The sequence below is a fragment of the Myxocyprinus asiaticus genome, chromosome 38, assembly GCF_019703515.2.
Source record: "Myxocyprinus asiaticus isolate MX2 ecotype Aquarium Trade chromosome 38, UBuf_Myxa_2, whole genome shotgun sequence".
In the NCBI taxonomy this organism is placed as follows: Eukaryota; Metazoa; Chordata; class Actinopteri; order Cypriniformes; family Catostomidae; genus Myxocyprinus; species Myxocyprinus asiaticus.
The window spans coordinates 23,649,217-23,667,414 of record NC_059381.1 but is presented as its reverse complement, the minus strand read 5'-3'; the positions used below and the strand labels follow the sequence as shown (position 1 = coordinate 23,667,414).

The 18,198-nt window shown below is 37.8% G+C and overlaps 2 protein-coding genes and 1 non-coding gene across 3 annotated transcripts; all 3 read right to left on the bottom strand.

Moving 5' to 3' along the window:
* Positions 1-745: 745 nt before the first annotated feature.
* LOC127428428 (proheparin-binding EGF-like growth factor) lies at positions 746-6,253 on the bottom strand. The gene is made up of 6 exons (XM_051676789.1): positions 5,746-6,253; positions 5,257-5,457; positions 4,208-4,394; positions 3,475-3,630; positions 3,297-3,384; positions 746-1,755 (listed from the first exon to the last, which is right to left on the bottom strand). Exons 1-5 carry the CDS (start codon positions 5,786-5,788, stop codon positions 3,309-3,311), a joined length of 663 nt encoding a protein of 220 aa, XP_051532749.1. The 5' UTR covers positions 5,789-6,253; the 3' UTR covers positions 746-1,755; positions 3,297-3,308.
* Positions 6,254-6,602: 349 nt separating this feature from the next.
* Positions 6,603-15,295, bottom strand: LOC127428422 (heterogeneous nuclear ribonucleoprotein H-like). The gene is made up of 11 exons (XM_051676776.1): positions 15,198-15,295; positions 14,629-14,722; positions 14,384-14,539; positions 14,148-14,291; positions 13,545-13,683; positions 12,496-12,677; positions 11,077-11,186; positions 10,840-10,975; positions 10,638-10,721; positions 7,281-7,379; positions 6,603-7,167 (listed from the first exon to the last, which is right to left on the bottom strand). Exons 1-11 carry the CDS (start codon positions 15,258-15,260, stop codon positions 7,079-7,081), a joined length of 1,296 nt encoding a protein of 431 aa, XP_051532736.1. The 5' UTR covers positions 15,261-15,295; the 3' UTR covers positions 6,603-7,078.
* Positions 15,296-17,884: 2,589 nt separating this feature from the next.
* trnaa-agc (transfer RNA alanine (anticodon AGC)) lies at positions 17,885-17,957 on the bottom strand. The gene has a single exon. It is a non-coding gene; the product is annotated as a tRNA-Ala (tRNA).
* Positions 17,958-18,198: the final 241 nt, after the last annotated feature.

The window sequence follows — 18,198 nt, the reverse complement described above, 5'->3', positions numbered from 1 at the left end:
CACTACACACCAACAGTTCCCTACAACACACCTGTGACAAACACAGGGCCGCCACTTAAAGGGATAGTTCACCCAAAAATTAAAATTCTCTCATCATTTACTCTCATGCCATCACAGATGTGCATGACTTTCATTCTTCTGCTGAACACAAATTAAGATTTTTAGAAGAATATCTCAGCTCTGTAGGTCCATACATTGCAAGAATGGTGATCAGACATTTCAAACTCCCCCCCCCCAAAAACACAAAGGCAGCATAAAAGTAATCCATACGACTCAAGTGGTTATCCAATACTTCAGCAATATAATGGGTATGGATGGAGATTTATAGTAAAAAAATAATTAAAATATTTATCCATTTCTCATCAAAGGTGATTGCATCGCTTCAGAAGACAAGTATTTAACTACTGGAGTCATATGGATTACTTTCATGCTGCCTTTGTGACTTTTGGATCTTCAAGGCCTGCTCACCATTCACTTGCATTCACACAGAGTGGAGATATTCTACTAAAAAAAATCTTTGGGTTCTGCAGAACAAAGTCACACATCTGGGGTGAATTTTTGGAACGATCTCCTTCAATGTTATTGGTGTGTATGAGTCGGCTATAGAGGACCTTAGTTTGTCACAGGGCCCAGCCCAAGACAAAGATTCTGGGTGTCACCCACCCCCCAACAACAGCCCTGGGCAAACATGCATCTTACCCCAATTACCAATATAAATACTGAACAAAAGACAAGCTCCCACTCCTTTAGAAATTCACAATGCAACAAGAATTTATTAGAGTAATACATTGCTTGAAAATGGCATTGCTTGGTTATTGTTGTTTGATATTAGTGACCAAAATGGTGTTATTTTATATTGAACAAACTGTAGAAATACTTCAATAAATCTGAAATTTTATTTCACTTAATTTAAGCTACATTTTCGCAGTAATACATATAAAAGACCCACTAAATATAGTCAAAACCCCTGGGTGTTTGACGTTTTTCCACACACAGTACATGAGTTCTCTGATTGCATTTTTAGAGCTTTGCAAGTCTGTATTTTTCACAGTATAGCTATATGGTTATAAACTTTACCAACACAAATTAGAGGGTCTTCTAAATGTGATGCATCTTTACACACACCAATAACAGACCTATTAGAACGTTTCTTGATTGTATTCATCAACAATAAATACACATTAAAAACACATTTATAAATCGTACAGTGCATTCAGTAAACAATTGTTACACATCAAAATAAATACACTATAAATAAATACAAGAGCAGTGTTGTGTTTCACACAGTACTGTTGACAGATGGGATGAAGTAGAAACACCCTTTTCAAAATAAATAAGCAACTAACAATTAGAAACTTGATCGAGCACATCTTGATGCAGCTAGAAAGTTACATTCATCAGGTACTTCAGTTCCTTTCACAATAACTCAAGCACACAGTCCTCTGTGTTCTCCAGGTGCAGAAGAGCGAAGGTCATTGCTCTACACATGGAAGCAGTGTTCAAAAAGTCCATCATGCAAGTGTTGAGAGCCATCACGTTTGCAGGACATCTGGGGTGTAGAAAATCTTTTTGAAAAGTGGAGGGGCCAAGGATCTTCAAAAAGTACAAATACAGAAACTTCTAAAAGTGAGGGGGACATGTCTCCCCATTAAAAATGACTGTTAAGCCCCAGTAGGACATTAATGTTTACTCCTCAGCCATAATCCTTTCCCTCCATGGGTCATGTGTCACATGTCCACTTGGCATTTAAGCCTCCTGTAAAACAATCATATAAATTTATAGTAATAAACAATCTTATTATAAACCAATCAATATAGTGAATAAGTGACAATCAATAACCCCAGATCATTAGGTCCTGGTTCCCACATCTTTTGACCTATGAATTTATGATTCTTCAAATGTCTTTAATTGTTTGTGACTACTGTATAATAATAATATATATATTAAAAAAAAAAAAAGGGAATATTCCGGGTTCATTGCATGTTACGCTCAAGTAACAGTATTTGTGGCATAATGTTGATTACTACAAAAATTAATTGACATGTCCCTCTTTTTTAATAAAAAAAAAAAAAAAAAAAAAAAAAGTTACAATGAGGCACTTACAATGGAAGAGAACGGGGCCAATTTTTGGAGGCTTTATAAAAAGGTGCACTCAGCAATTCCGGAGAAACACGGTTGATATTCAAACTCAACTGCCAAAAACACACCTATCCCTTCAGTGCTCCTTTGGAAGCTCTGCACCCCCAAATTCATGGACGCAAATTAATTCTATTTACCTCTCGGAAGGTCCCTCCACCGCTGAAAAGCCTCGCCGATGTTGATGCGGCTCCTAGCCCTAGACTTATCATAGTCTATTTTTAGTTTACATTCGTCTGACCTTTTTCTCTTGGTCTGATGCTCAACCATTTGTCCTCCTTGGAGTTTAGAAAGTTAGCATCAGCCAGATTTGCCCATCCCCCATCCTGTGCACATGCAAGAACCACCTGCTGTTGCTGACTGGATCAGTCCAATCCACTTTGTTTTTGTCCCATTTACAGAGCCAGCTGTGTACAAAAATACTAGATTTTTTTTTTTCCCCAGCCCACCCACAGAACGGACAGCTAGCAGACTGTGAGGAGATATTTGCAGAATTTGACAAAAAGTGTATTGGATTAGAATTACTGAGTGTACCTTTAAAAAGGCAGAAATGTGAAGTTTGTAACATTATAAAAAGCACTCACATTAAGGAATATTTGAGCTGTAAAGTTGTTTAAATCATCGTTTAAGGGTTTGTTGACATTGCATTATCATGGCAAAAAAAATAAAAATAATATAATAATAATAATAATAATAATAAAACTGGCTATAACTCCACACAGAAAAGGTTAGTAAGTGATTTTAATCACACTAAAATGTTAATGTGTATTGTTTGTCTTGTGGCTAAAATTTGGAAATGATGAGTATTTTAACGTTTATGGATTGACCCCATTCACTTCCATTGTAAGTGCTTCACTGAAACCCAAATTTTTGCTCTTTATTTTTAAGAAGAGGGACAAGTCTAAACTAATTTTTGTGGTAAATCAACATTAAGCCACAAATGCGTTCGGTTGAGCTCAACTGAACCCAGAATATTCCTTCAGTTGAAAATGTGTACATTTAATACATACATTTTATTAAGATTTTATTTTCCATGACTTTCTCAAAGTCTAAAAATCCAAATTTTCAAGGTTTTTCCATGACCACAGGAACCCTATACTTCACTATCAAACAATTCTTCGATGTTTAGACAAACCAGTCCATTTCTGGTGACTATTTACCTTTCTCCTCCATCACTGCCTCACTGATGTTGTCTCAAGTTTGACCTTTTCTTCACGTTTTGCCTCAATGTCACCTTTTTTGTGGTACCTGAAAGACAATAACATGCACTGAATGACTTGGTCCTTCCAAAAGAACTTTGGAAAACAAGGATGGTTTAATGATTTCATACTGACTTACCTAAGTGCAAGCAGAATACCAATGATTGAGAGACACAGGAGCGACAAAACCACTGCTATGACAGCTAGAGCTGTGGTCCGATTGTAACGTTGTTCCCTCTTAGCTACTGATAGGGTGAACAGATGGCACCTCTCCCCCGAATAACCTGCTTCACATCTGCAAGGACCATTCAAAAAATTATGTTATGAAATGCAACTCAGAAGCCACATCATGAAGACAGAAAATAAAATGGTGTTGGCCTATCAAGATTAACTCTGTTAATAATAGCAATGTATGACCGCAAGGAATTGGTTGACAAATGCACCATTTACCATCATTCTCTACTACATCTACACTCTAGTTTGAAACCATTCTGGACCACTTTATTGTTTTGAACATTATATTTGTTGGGTTTCACATGGCATACTTTTTTACAGCCATGACAAAATAATGTACATTAACATTAGCTATTAACATAATACAATTAAAAATATTTATTATAAACTGTAATAACCATTAAAAATATAATATATATATTATATATTAATTCTGGTCTACTTTAATAAAATTTACATTTTAAATCAAGTTTTTTTTTTTTGTTGGTGTTATTGGCTCCTTTTAATTAATTGCTTGTCTTTATTTTTCCTCATTTTTCAGTTGCTTTGGATAAAAGTATGCTGAATATATAAATATAAAATGTTAAACCTTTAAGCAGCTTGTTTGTTGAACAAAAGCAAAAGAACACAGCACTTACACACAAGAATGAGCACGCAAATCCCTCAGATACTGACACACTCCGTGAATGCAGAAGTCTTTGTATTCCCACAGACAGGGGTTCTTCTTCCTCCCCTTGCCCTTTCGTTTTCCCTTCCTTCTGCCTTTTGTATTGTTCTCCGTAATGGGCATCATCGACGGATGTTTGGGTTTTGTGGAAAATGCCACTGTTGAGCAAGTGAGAGTGGTGATTAAGTGGATGACGATCTTATATGTTACGATCCAAGTTATTGCTAAAAGTCTCACGCCACGTCCACAAATCAGTTTTTGCTTAAACGCATTGATTTTGCAATGTTCCTCCACTGAAAATTGAGACTTTCAAAAAACATTAACCATAACCCCAGACTTTGGAAAGCAATTAAAGGTATAGTTCACCCAAAAATAAATTCTCATTATTTACTCACCCTCATGCCATCCTTGATGATTCAGCAGAACACAAATTAAGATTTTTTGATGAATTTCTCCACTCTGTAGGTCCATACAATGCAAGTGAATGGGTGACAGTTTTGAAGCTCCAAATCACATAGGTCAGCATAAAATTCATAAGACTTCAGAAACTATTTGATAGGTGTGGGTGAGAAACATCAATATTTAAGCCAATTTTTACTATAAATTCTCCCTGCCCAGTCAGTCTCCACTTTAACTCTTACTTTCACATTCATCTTTTGTTTTTGGTGATTCACATTTTTCATGCTTACACCCCCTACTGGGCAGGGAGAAGAACTTCTAGCAAAAATTGACTTAAATATTGATCAGTTTCTCACCACACCCATCATATCACTTCAGAAGACATGGATTTAACCACTGGAATCCTATGGATTACTTTTATGCCACCTTTGTTTGCTTTTTGGAGCATAAAAATGTTGGCACCCATTCACTTGCATTGTGTGAACCTACAGAGCTGAAATATTCTTCAAAAACCCTTAATTTGGGTTCTGATAATAACACTTGCACGCATGCATACATGCATGCATACACACTTATTGAATTAGGTGATCATGTATTATAAAAAAAAAAAAAAAAGTTTACCTCTAGGCTGATTAAGTTCATAATCCCCAGAGAAATAATCATCATCAAGATCACTTTCATCCAGGTGCGACCCCCTATCCACCTCGCGATGACCTGCTTTGCGTGTTTCCTCAAACGTGTGAAACAGGTTGACCACGGTTGTTCTGGGTTTGTCGCTCTCATACCTGTCCATAGAAGCGCTACTGCACACCTTCAGTAACACTATAACAGAATAAACATTCATCATCAACAACAACTCTTTAGATACCTAAAAACACATTCAGTGTATTTTGGGTAAAACCATAAAGTTCTCAAAACCGTCATACATGTACTGTAAAATACGAAATAAATAAGTAATCTATGACTGCCAAAAGTATGTCTAAAGTCATAAACCATATCCACTTTAAAAATAACCATGGAACCTAACAAATCATATTGTAGTATAAACCTCATGCATATATTGAGCAGATATTTTATACATTTCACAAAAAGCCAGTTTCAAACACTCACCGACACAATGAACGAAAACGACCCCAAGTCGTAATGTATCCATATTCCTTTTTTAGTTCCGAAAGATTAGAAGATCAGAAGTTGTGCACGTAAATGCGCGTGCTGGGGACGATGTCAAAAGTCTCGCGCGGTGCGTCTCCTGTGCACGACGAACAGTGATCAAAAGCGCTCTGCTTTCTGCCTCTGTATTTATATAGACACACTTCCCCTTTTATGAATCACTCACTGGCCACACCCAGTCAATTAATCAATACGCTTAACATCAGTAAAGCTAATATTGAAACACTTCAAGCTTCTGAATCGGTGACCCATATGGTCAAGATTAACTGACAGTTAAACAATTTGAGGAGGCAGTGTTGTGACAGTAGTTTTCCTATAAAATTATTAATGAATATTGATAACTATATACCTATTTGACTCATTGAAGATGCCTTCAAATTGTCCATGCACTGGCTTGTAAAAAAGGAAAAGGACAAAAAATTAAAACACTGCCTCACTCAGTACTAAAATACATGCATTTTGCAGATGAATTATTTAAGGACCCAACAAAGGCTCATGGTTGGACCCTTTTTTTTTTTTTTTTGTATGTCATTATGGATTTTATTTAGTGGACATCCTGCAATGGGACCACTAGCACCACCTTGTGCTCCAAAGTCAATCTAGCTCAATGAAATGTAAGTTCACAATCATATTGGGAGCATAAATGAAAAGCAACTTTTACCAAAAATTATAACTACTAATTTGGTTAGTTTCTAACTATGGCTTATTGTTAGACCTTTAATCTAACCTGTTTTTTATTGACCTCCTAAGAAAAAAAAAAAAAAATAATTCACAAAAACCTCTTTATGAAACAGAGACAAGACATTCATGAATGTTTATTAACCATACATATGCAAAATAAAAGACAGACCAATGGTGGAGATCAAGACATCTACAATAACGAGAATTAAAATATGCAACCGATTTGGACTAAAGTAGGCAGACAGAAAAGATTTTCCAGTTTATTTTTAAAAATCAGCTTCCTTCCGCATTATAAAAAGTGGAGTTGAAGCACCTCATGCCACATGAGGCTGATGTTTTACAGTCTCTGAAGGGACCGATATGTTTGGCGGCTATTTACAAGCACAATCATGACTAATGGTTTAGAGGGCGACTGCCATTACTTAAGCTCAACAGCTGACCCTTTAACTTGCAGGAAAAACAGAAAACATAACACTGATTCCAGTGGTGAGTTTCAGAATACAGGTGGGGTTAGGAATTAATCTGGATCTTCCTATTATCGTCACCAAGAATAAAACATTCCCTTCTCTGTGTCAGCAGCACTCGGGTGCGTCTACATGCCCCATCCGCCTCCCATGCCATTCATGCCAACAGAGCCACGGCTACCACCATAGTAACTGCTGCTTATTCCACTCTGGCTATCTGAAAGGATAGAGGAATACCAATGAGGGCCACAAAATTTTGCTAATATTACACACCAATGAAAAAAATAAGAAAAAAATAAGCATTAACATCAGCACAAAATTAACACGCACTGTAGTCATTGTAGCCTCCCATGTTGGACTGGTTGCTGTACCCTCCTGTGTAGCCCCCACCCATCTGCTGCCCTCCATGCCCATAAGACGACTGGTTTCCTAGGAAGAAAAAAAATATCACATTGAACTCATCTCCTGTTGAGAACGCAAGGGACCATTCAGACGTTCTTGCAATAAAAAGGCTAAACTGAGAGCAACGAATGGAACAAAATGCAGGTGTCTTAAAGGGATAGTTCACCAAAAAATTAATATTCCCACATTATTTACTCATCCTCATACCATCTCAGATGTGTGACTTTCTTCTGCTGAACACAAAGATTTTTAGAAAAATATCTCAGATCTGTAGGTCCATACAATGCAAGTAAATGGTGATCAGGGCCCGTATTCACATTATCTTAGCACTAGTAGTTCTCCAAATAGTTCCTAGCTAGGAGTTTTTGCTTAAAACCAATTCACAAAACTGCTAAGAGCAAGTTTTACTAAGGAAATCTTAAGATAAGGAGTAAGGTGGAGTTGACCTCGTTGCTATGCACGACATCACGTTTTATTAGTGCTCTTTTAAATTGCCCACAGTGATTGGTAGACAGGGAACTGCTATGTGTCAGCTAAGACAGACGACGTATATATATATATATATATATATATAAATAAACACACACACACACACACACACACAGAGATCAGCCCAAAATTAAAACCACTAACAGGTGAAATGAATAACATTTATCATCTCATTACAATGGCACCTGTCAAGGGGTGGGATATATTAGGCAGCAAGTGAACAGTCAGTTCTTAAATTTCATGTGTTGGATAACTGGGCAAACGTAAGGATCTGAGCGACTTTGACAAGGGCAGAATTGTTATGGCTAGACGACTGGGTCAGAGCATTTCCAAAACAGCAGGTCTTGTGGGGTGTTCCCGGTATGTAGTGGATAATACCTACCAAAAGTAGTCCAAGGAAGGACAACTGGTGAACCGGTGACAGGGTCATGGGCACCCAAGGCTTATTGATGCGTGTGGGGAGCGAAGGCTAGCCTGTCTGATGCGATCCCACAGTGAAAAACTTAATGCTGGCCATGACAGAAAGGTGTCAGAACACACAGTGCATCGCAGCCTGCTGCGTATGGGGCTGCGTAGCCTCAGACCAGTCAGAGTGCCCATGCTGACCCCGTCCACTGCCGAAAGCACCTACAATGGGCACGTGAGTGTCAGAACAATGGAAGAAGGTGGCTTGGTCTGACGAATCACGTTTTCTTTTAGCTAATGTGGACGGCCGGGTGCATGTGCATCATTTACCTGGGGAAGAGATGGCAGCAGGATCCACCAGGGGAAGGAGGCAGGTCAGCGGAGGCAGTGTGATGCTCTGGGCAATATTCTGCTGGGAAGCCTTGTGTCCTGGCATTTATGTGGATGTTACTTTGACACTTACCACCTACCTAAAGATTGTTGCAGACCACGTACACCCCTTCAAAGCAACAGTATTCCCTGATGGCAGTGGGTTCTTTCAGTAGGATAATGCGCCCTGCCACACTGCAAAAATTGTTCAGGCATTGTTTGAGGAACGTGAGAGTTCAAGGTGTTGACTTGGCCTCCAAATTCCCCAGATCTCAATCCCATTGTGCATCTATGGGATGTGCTGGACCAACAAGTCCCATCCATGGAGGCCCCACCTTGCAACTTACATGTGGATTCCATGCCTCGAGAGGTCAGAGCTAGTATTTGGTAGCATTGCCTTTAAATTGTTTAACTTGGGTCAAACATTTTGGGTAGCCATCCACAAGCTTCTCACAGTAAGCTGCTGGAATTCCTCCAGACAGAACTAGTGTAACTGAGTCAGGTTTGCAGCAAGCACGCATCCACAGGAAAATATATGCTATAAATTGTCGTATGATATGCTGTCTGGAGAGGGCATATTTTGATAGATGACTCTGCTGACGAATGACAGAAATTATCAATTCATCCACTCTACAGTTTCATTTTGATGTGGTCGGGGAGCGTATAGTTTTTAAAACCTTTAAATCCCAATTATTATGTAATTGGGTTGTTTCAGTTTGTGGGAGATGTAACTACATCTCTAACTAAGTTTATTATAATAAAAACATCCTTGTGACCCAGGCGATATGTCAATGTCAACATTATATTTAAATTATTAAAATACATAGACTCAATTGTGATTCAGGCAATACCTTTTTAAATGGTCAAGTAATAATAATATTCTAATACATTGTTTTTAATGTGGATTGACGGCAGCAGCCATGCTTTGGATCGTTTGTGAGTCACTCTTAAAGAGTCAGAAGTCCTAAGGACGACTTCTAAGCTGTCGTGGGTTTAGGAGCTACTTTTAGCTTTAAAATGCTTCATGAATTACTCTAAGATTAACATTTTATGAGTACTAAAATTAGGAGTGACACACCCAAATTTGGAGTGACAAGAGGTGCTCCCAAATTTCCATGTTAGCAGCTACTTTTAGCCTTAAGATTTTTTGTGAATACATGCCCAGACTTTTGTAGCACCAAAAAGCACATAAAGTAATCCATAAAACTCCACTGGTTAAATCCATGTCTTCAGAAGTGATATGATAAGTGTGGGTGAGAAAAAGATCAAAATGTAAGTCCTTTTTTTTACTCTAAATATCCACTTTCACATCTTAAAGTCACATGTGGAGCCTGTTAAGTTTCACTTTCACATCTGAAAGTGAAAGTTAAACTGGAGATTTAGTGTAAAAAATTACATATGTATTGTTCTGTTTTTCACCCACACCTGTCATATTGCTTCTGAAGACATGGATTTAACCACTGGAATCTTGTGGATTACTCTGTTTCCTTTATGTAATTTTTTTTGGAGCTACAATGATCTGATCACCATTCACTTGCACTGTAAGGACCAACAGAGCGGAGATATATTTCTAAAATCCTTGTTTGTGTTCTGTTGTAGAAAGAAAGTCATACACATCTGGAATGGCATGAGGGAGAGTAAATAAGAGAATTTTTATTTTTTTGGTGAACTATCCCTATAAGACACAAGTTTAAAAGTTGACACTGTGTCTAAAAACAGTGCTCCAGCATGAGACGTGCCATAATGGTCAAAGATGTCTGTCTGCTTCTTGTTTACATAGAAAACCATTTTTAATAACACTGCCTATGGACGCAAAAACACCTACTGTTTTTTGTAGTTTCTCTTTGTTAGCAACTGCTTAGTCTCAGCTTTAGACATAAATTCGTTTTTTACAAGCTACTAAGTTACCACAATGCATGCTTCAGGAGGAGTTTGTTGCTGTATTGGCCAGAATAAGAAGCAACAGAATACAGACTACAGAAAAAGACTGTGAGAATATAACAAGTTAAATAATTAGCTTACCCATTCCTCCTATCATCTGACTTCCATAGCCACCATTACTGCCCCCTGATGTTGAGTTCAAGAATAACTCAACATAACGGTGCTCTGAAAACAACAAGGGGAAAAAAGTGAAAACTTTTAATAATACAAAATGCTCATATTTAAGTCTAATAAAATAAAAACTACTGTTACTATTACTCAAGTCAGGATACACATTACTTACGCATATTTGCTTTGTCCTTTGACATGGCAGCCACAGCGTCTTCGTGTGTAGCGAATTCCACGTCAGCCTCGCCGGTTACCCGTCCGTCTGGACCAACCTCAACGTGCACGCGCACAGGGTTCAGTGGAGAGAAAAACTGCATGAGGAAAAATACACACATACATACATATATATATTTTTTTTTTATTAGCACCAAAGTATTCATAAAATCAAGTGTACCAAACAGAGTCTACTTACATTGTAAATGTCAGGTTCTGACGCCCGGTAAGGAAGTCCCCTCATGTGTACACAATGACCACTGGTACTCTGAAAACTACCACCATCACTATAACGCCCATCTGACACTCCTATTTATATAAAAAAACAAAAACACAAATAAAGTCAAAGAAGAAAGCACATAAGGGAATTTTGAGCGAATATAAAGATGCTACCAATGACGTGTTTGTGTCATTCAGTTAAACTCCAACATAGTCTTTCTAGCTAGTCAGTCCTCTAGCAGCCATCTTTGGAACATCATGTAAACAAGAACAGCTCCTACCTACTTGAATGGAGAAAGGCGAAAACAATTTGGGCAAAATCTCCAAAACGGTTGGTCAAGATTACGATCAAAGAACATATTTCAAATTAGAGGTAAAATTTAATAACACTAGTATCATAGATTGTGCTTCTTTACCTCAGATTACGGGGGAAAAACGCAATTTTCCCGGCTTGTATAGCTAATGCGTGGTCTCGGTTTGATCGACAGGCAATGTCTGTATCACAAAAGGTGATTGGCTCTTTTACCTGTAAGGCAGGAATTTCTCTCATTCATTTTATTAGAAGTGACTCTGCTAAAGTTTCTCACTGCGTCACTGAACCGCACCGTGGACCAACTCGTGTCCGGATGAGCTCACGAAGCACTTCAAGCAGTCTGATGCGCATGCCATCAGCAGAGGTTTGTGCCAAACTCCCGCAAAAATATAAACTTTGATAATGAATGCAAAGCGCTCCGGCCATCGTGTAATGGCAAATGTTCCTGGCCACACAGTGTTATTGACTCACAGTGACACAGAGGAGACGACACACGCTTACTCTATTTCTGTGGAGTGATAAAATGATGAACAAAATCTCAACGGTTTTGTTTCATGAGAAATAAGGGCTCGTGGGTTTCATCAAAGAGCATTAAAATAATGTGTAAAAGTGAAGAAATTAGGACAGAAATATTTTACTATTACATAATATTAAAAAAGCCTAAATATTATAAAAAAAATATTAAAAACTATATATTTGATTATATAATATTAAACAGTATAAATGTCAAATTTACCAAAACTAAAGTTGACCAAAAAGAAAGACATTTTAAGATTTTAAATAGAAATATTTTGATATTTAAAACATTATTTCTAATGTAATTCATAAGGTTTTAAAGCCTTAAAAGGAAATCATATATTTGAAGTTAATATGACTTCTTAAGGTGTACGAATCACACATGCACCTTAAGAAATATGACAATTTATATGACAACTGATCGTGAAAGCCCTAAAACAGACAATTAATAATCATAATTGCAATTATTTGTTTGATTATTTGTCAGCCAAATTTCATTATCGTGACAGTCCTTGTAAAAGCACAAAAGTTTGGTACAACTGACTGCACAAGAGCAACTGCCAGTCTCACCTCCACCGTACCCTCCACGTCGCACCCGATCAAAGGATCCACCGCGACTCGTTCCGTTGTAGCCCCGTCCTCCTCCGCTGGGTCGATCATAAGGCCCAGGTCTCTGCATCCCCATGCCTTTACGTGGGGGTTCGTAATGCGTCCGCACTTCAGCTCGACTGCTCTTGAAGATCTCGATATACCTACAATCATACAGATGAGAATAAATGCGCTGGTTTTAAGTTTGTGAAAGAAATTCAAGGATCAAAACAAACACACCTTTTCAGAAAGTACAATGGACACAATAATTACACAGGGTTACTGTGGAACTTCACCTGTACTACATGTACAATATCACTGGATTTGAGAGTTGAACTGAGGAATTTGATATTAGAAAGTAATCTTTATACCATAGTTTTCCACACAATTGTCTTCACAGCTAAAGCTTGAAGAACAATTGGTGCTTTTTATAAAAAATAAATAGGCTACATCTTCATTGTGTCCAAAATGCTGGAATCCAAAGAGTTATAAAATGCTGTTAAAATTTGCGTGTGAGGGGGATTTGAACGGCCATCCCAGAAGCATTGCAGCAATAAAAGCCCTCTAAAAAAAAAAAAAAACATGCAGCCTTACCAGGGCTTTTCCGATAACTGTGCAATCCATGCATTGAACTCAAACACTCACAGTAAATTAAGACTTTGTTTTAAATCAGTAACTAAAGATTCACTACACTTTTCTATTTAAAAAGCCATTCAAACTGGCTTCTGCAAGGCACTTGTTTGTATGAATAGCAATTAGACTATCCCATGAAATTAAGCACTAAATATTCTTTCAGCCTTTTCGAATCCAGAGGTTTCCTTTCGACGATTGTCACTGCTTTACACAAATGATCACATGAGAAGCAAAATAAATACAGGAGAATCCGTTAAGGTCATTGGGAGCCCTTCGTAAAGATGTGTACATGTCCATGTGGCGTGTGTAGGTTCATGTTGCATACCACTTTAAGTGTGTACTGCATGAAGTGTTAACCATAAGAAAAACAGCTTAACCATCCAACCATCCATCCCCACCTGTGCCCTATTCTTTCCTTGTGTTTCTTTAGAGCCTTTTCAGCTATATCCTGTGAAGCAAACTGCACGAAGGCCTCCCCCGTACTCCTCCCCTGGAAGTCCACCGGCAATGTTATCCCATTTGGCACGATTTCCAACCCTTCAACCCAAGGACAAATAACCCCAACGGGGACATATTAAATAAGTCACATGCCCATTTACAATGTTTTTTTTTTTTTTTTTGGGCTTCTTCTTGAATGAAAATAAGAAAACAAAACACATTGCAATGATTGATCCTACTGATCCACAACTTGTGGCCTAAAAGTGGATGAGCAATCCACTAACTTGGTTTACACTTGATGGTAAAGTGGCCATCCCAAGAGTTGGTAGATGACAAAGGAAAATTTTAATTCCAAATGCAGCAGAATCATTTGTTAATGTTAGATTTACATAGACAAATAGGGAGAAGGATAAAAAGGGCAGCTCCTAAGAAATACTGCAAGAATCAATAAGCTAGATTACTCTAACATCCATAGGAATGGCCAAATGTACCTCGTTGAGGTCTATGATTGGCCATTACTTCTCCCAATGCATATGTGAAGACGGTCCAGGAAAAAAACATACCTGAGAAAAACTGCACAATCTCTTCCTTGCTACATCCGAAAGGAAGGCCACGAAGTCTGACCAGTCCATCTCCCTCAGTCTCTGGGCAATTTGGACCGGTGTGCTTCATGACCCAGTCCATTTCCACATTGTTTGATTTGAACACTAAAAAGAAGACAATCCCCAATGAATATTTTCTTGTTTCAAAACAACGGAGGTAGTACTGCGATTCAGATCAAACACAGTGAACTTTATACCTTCTACATATCTATGCCCCATTGTCTCTCTGTCTTTTTTGACCGCAATCTTCAGGTCTTCCTCTGACTCGAGCTCCACGAATGCTTCTCCACTCGGCCTACCTTCTCGTGTGTATGTAAAGTGGATGGCTGTTCCATTGTTGCCAATTTTGCAGCCTGAAAAGAAACGTTTCAACATCAACACACATTTGTTAACTCCAAAGCAGAATAGTCAAACAGTAAATAGCTAGACTCCACATTCTTACCTGAAAAAAACCTGGACACTTCTTCATCAGAGCACGACCAAGGCAAACCCCGAACACGGACGACAAATCCTTCGTCATCAGCCATGATATGAATCTGCTTTCAAGCAGAAGAGGAATTAGTACACAATACACAAAAAACCTCAAATATTAATCAAGAACAAAACAGATCATCAAATAACAGCCCGGATACAATCCAGTCGGGAACACAAATTGTTTATAGTCTTTAGCATTAGCGAAGATCAGACAAGCTTTAGTGGCTGGCATCAGACATTTGTTCCTGTAGCTTTATACATAGATTACTTTTTTTAATTTGATCGGTTAGTAATGTCTGCTTTGGAATAAAACTACTACCTCTTCAAATCAATCTTTTCCGAAGGCGCATTAGGAAAGTGCACGACCAGCACTGAAACAAAGAGCGCTCGCAGGCCTGCAAAGGCCGGGAGTTTATCGACAAATATTCCTTTGACTCAAACAAGAATTCCGTTTGTAAAGCAGCTATTTAACCCTACATTACATTACAAATATGTTTTTTGTTTTGTTTTTGTAAAACGCAGTACTGGAAATGATACCTTGGTATTGTTGATATTTTCTCTGGCCGGCGTGGTCACGCTGGTACGTTTCTTCACTTTCATGAGCAGATTCGATCGTGACCACTTCCGGTGAGCGTGCGCACTTACTTCCATATATGCAAATAATGTGTTGAATCCTCCAATAGAAAAGTATCTGACTAAGATATTAGTTATTACACTGTACACATCAGTTTTATTGGTCGATTTTGTTGTATTTGATGTGCTATATTCATACTCGTGTGGTTTGTAAAGTAGTTTCATTTTAGGGCGAGTTTTATCAAACCAGGATACAATTAAAGGAATATTCTAAGTTCAATTCAAGTTAAGCTCAATCGACAGCATTTGTGGCGTAATATTGGTTACCACAAAAATGAATTTTGACTTCCCCTCCTTTTCTTTAAAAAAGCAAAATTGTAAGAGTGAAGCACTTACAATGGAAGTCAATGGGGCCAATCCGTAAACGTTAAAATCCAGAGAGAAAGATTTCTCTCTAGTGCTGAACGCACTTTATTCCCGCCCCGCGCGTGTATACATGTATGACACGTAAGATTTGTATTTGTACCTATATATATAATGTATTTATTTATTCCAAACCCATACTGCCTTCTTAGGCAGCTACCTTCTAAAGCAGCACCCTAAGTGAAATGAAACCTCATTCCAAACTGGAACTCTCTTCATAGGCTTCAATGCACAAAATATCAGTATGTCACAAAAATAACACTCCTCACGTGAGCACATGAGATACACGACTCACAAGTGATTCCAAAAGAGTTTGCCATTAGCATGTTGCTAAGCTAACAACGCAATACTCTTTTTTATTATTATTTTGAATTATTATGTCTCAATACATTTCTGGTATTGAATGAATTATATATTTATAATCAACATTTCTCTCGCCTCCATTTTTATTGAGCTTGTTGGAATGCATTCTGGCATACCTTTATTAGTGAAGGAAATAAATGCGATGTTGCCTTTGGATTTGGACAAAACACGGTATCACGGAACAGACTTGCATCAAGAGTGCCCCATGATGCTTTAATAGGCTGTCTAACTAGGCAGCTTACTAGGTTTTAAAACAGAGCATGTGTAGTGTGGTAGCAGAGACTATTTAGACTAGTAGAGTCGGGCTACTTCTATTAAAATGAATGGGAGAAATTGGAATGGTCAATGAATGTAGAAAGGAAGGATTGTCTTATTGTGTATTTCTATACATACTTCCTATAAAAAAAATGTTATTTTATTGTTATTATCTTTGTCTTGTTTTTGTATTGTTTGTGCACTGGAAGCTTCTGTCAATAAAGCTGATTCTGATTCTGATTACACAATCACTTAGCCAGGTGTCAGATAACTAGCACAAAGATTTAGAGCTCAGTCTGGATTGAAATGTCCTTCGGTCCGGATTAAACAAACAGAATAATTAAGTGCTTTTATAAAATTATAAGCTACTAATTTCTGCCTTTTAAACCCTCCAAAAATTGGACCCATTTACTTTCATTTAAAGTGCCTCAATGTAACCTCGATTTTTGCTTTTTTCTTCTTCTTCTTTTTTTTAAAGAAAAGGACGGTAAACAACATTATGCAACAACTGCTGTCGATTGAGCTTAACTTCCTTTAAAGTTCCTTTCCTTTAAAATCAAAAGTGCATGATGGCTAAATTTTTCTGCAATGTTGTACATTTTTTCAGTGGAAAATGTGATATTTTCATAGCTACTTTGTTTACATTGTCAGACAACATTGGGCATTTCACTGAAAGAAGACAAAATAATCTGATTCATAAGGACACAGAGGAAAATGTGTATTATAATCATAAATTAAGTGTCAAACACAGACTCTTCCCTAACCTTTTTTTTTATTTTTTTATAATGAATTGTTTTCTAAAGTAATTCCCCACTATACACATTTACAGTTCAGATGAAAGAGAAAATGTCTTCCCATCTTGGGATATTGGTAATTGTAGAGTGTAGCAGTTGTACTGCTAAGTAGAGAGATATATATACACTCACTGAGCACTTTATAGGAACACTTGTACACCTACTTATTCATGCGATTATCTAACCAGCCAATCGTGTGGCAGCAGTGCAATGTATAAAATCATGCAGATATGGGTCAGGAGCTTCAGTTAATGTTCACATCAACCATCAGAATGGGAAAATAATGTGATCTCAGTGATTTGGACCGTGGCATGATTGTTGGTGCCAGATGGGCTGGTTTGAGTATTTCTGTAACTGCTGATCTCCTGGGATTTTCACGCATAACAGTCTCCAGAATTTACTCCGAATGGTGCCAAAAACAAAAAACATCTAGTGAGTGGCAGTTCTGTGGAAAGAAATGCCTTGTTGATGAGAAAAGTCAACGGAGAATAACCAGACTGGATAGAGCTGACAGAAAGGCTACGGTAACTCAGATAACCACTCTGTACAATTGTAATGAGTAGAATAACATCTCAGAATGCACAACACATGGAACCTTGAGGCGGATGGGCTACAACATCGGGCACTTTATTAAGACCATATTGTAAGACCTAATAAAGTGCTCAGTGAGTGTAAACAACCACATATCAATTGCTCCAGTTCTGGAGCTTTACATAATGCATGCTGCCTTCAAACACACTATTTTAATTGTAGGTGTGTTTTACAATATTATAACAACACACTCAATTCCTTAAGTTCTGAGAAATATTACAACGTTGGAGGATGCGGGCATCGATCCCGCTACCTCTCGCATGCTAAGCGAGCGCTCTACCATTTGAGCTAATCCCCCTCCGCGGAAATTTGGATCACCCAAGTCCAAACAATTGAGAAGACAACAAAGAACTTCTTACCAGTTCTAAATCTAATGATCAATATCTTTGTGAAACAATGTCACGAGTAATGGTAATTATTTGGCTAGCCAAAAACAATAGTTTATATGTTCAGCATCAGCTGAATAAAAAAAATATTTACTTCACTTCCGGTTGCCAGTTAAAATAAAAGCTAGCTATCATAAATTTTTTTTTTTTCGC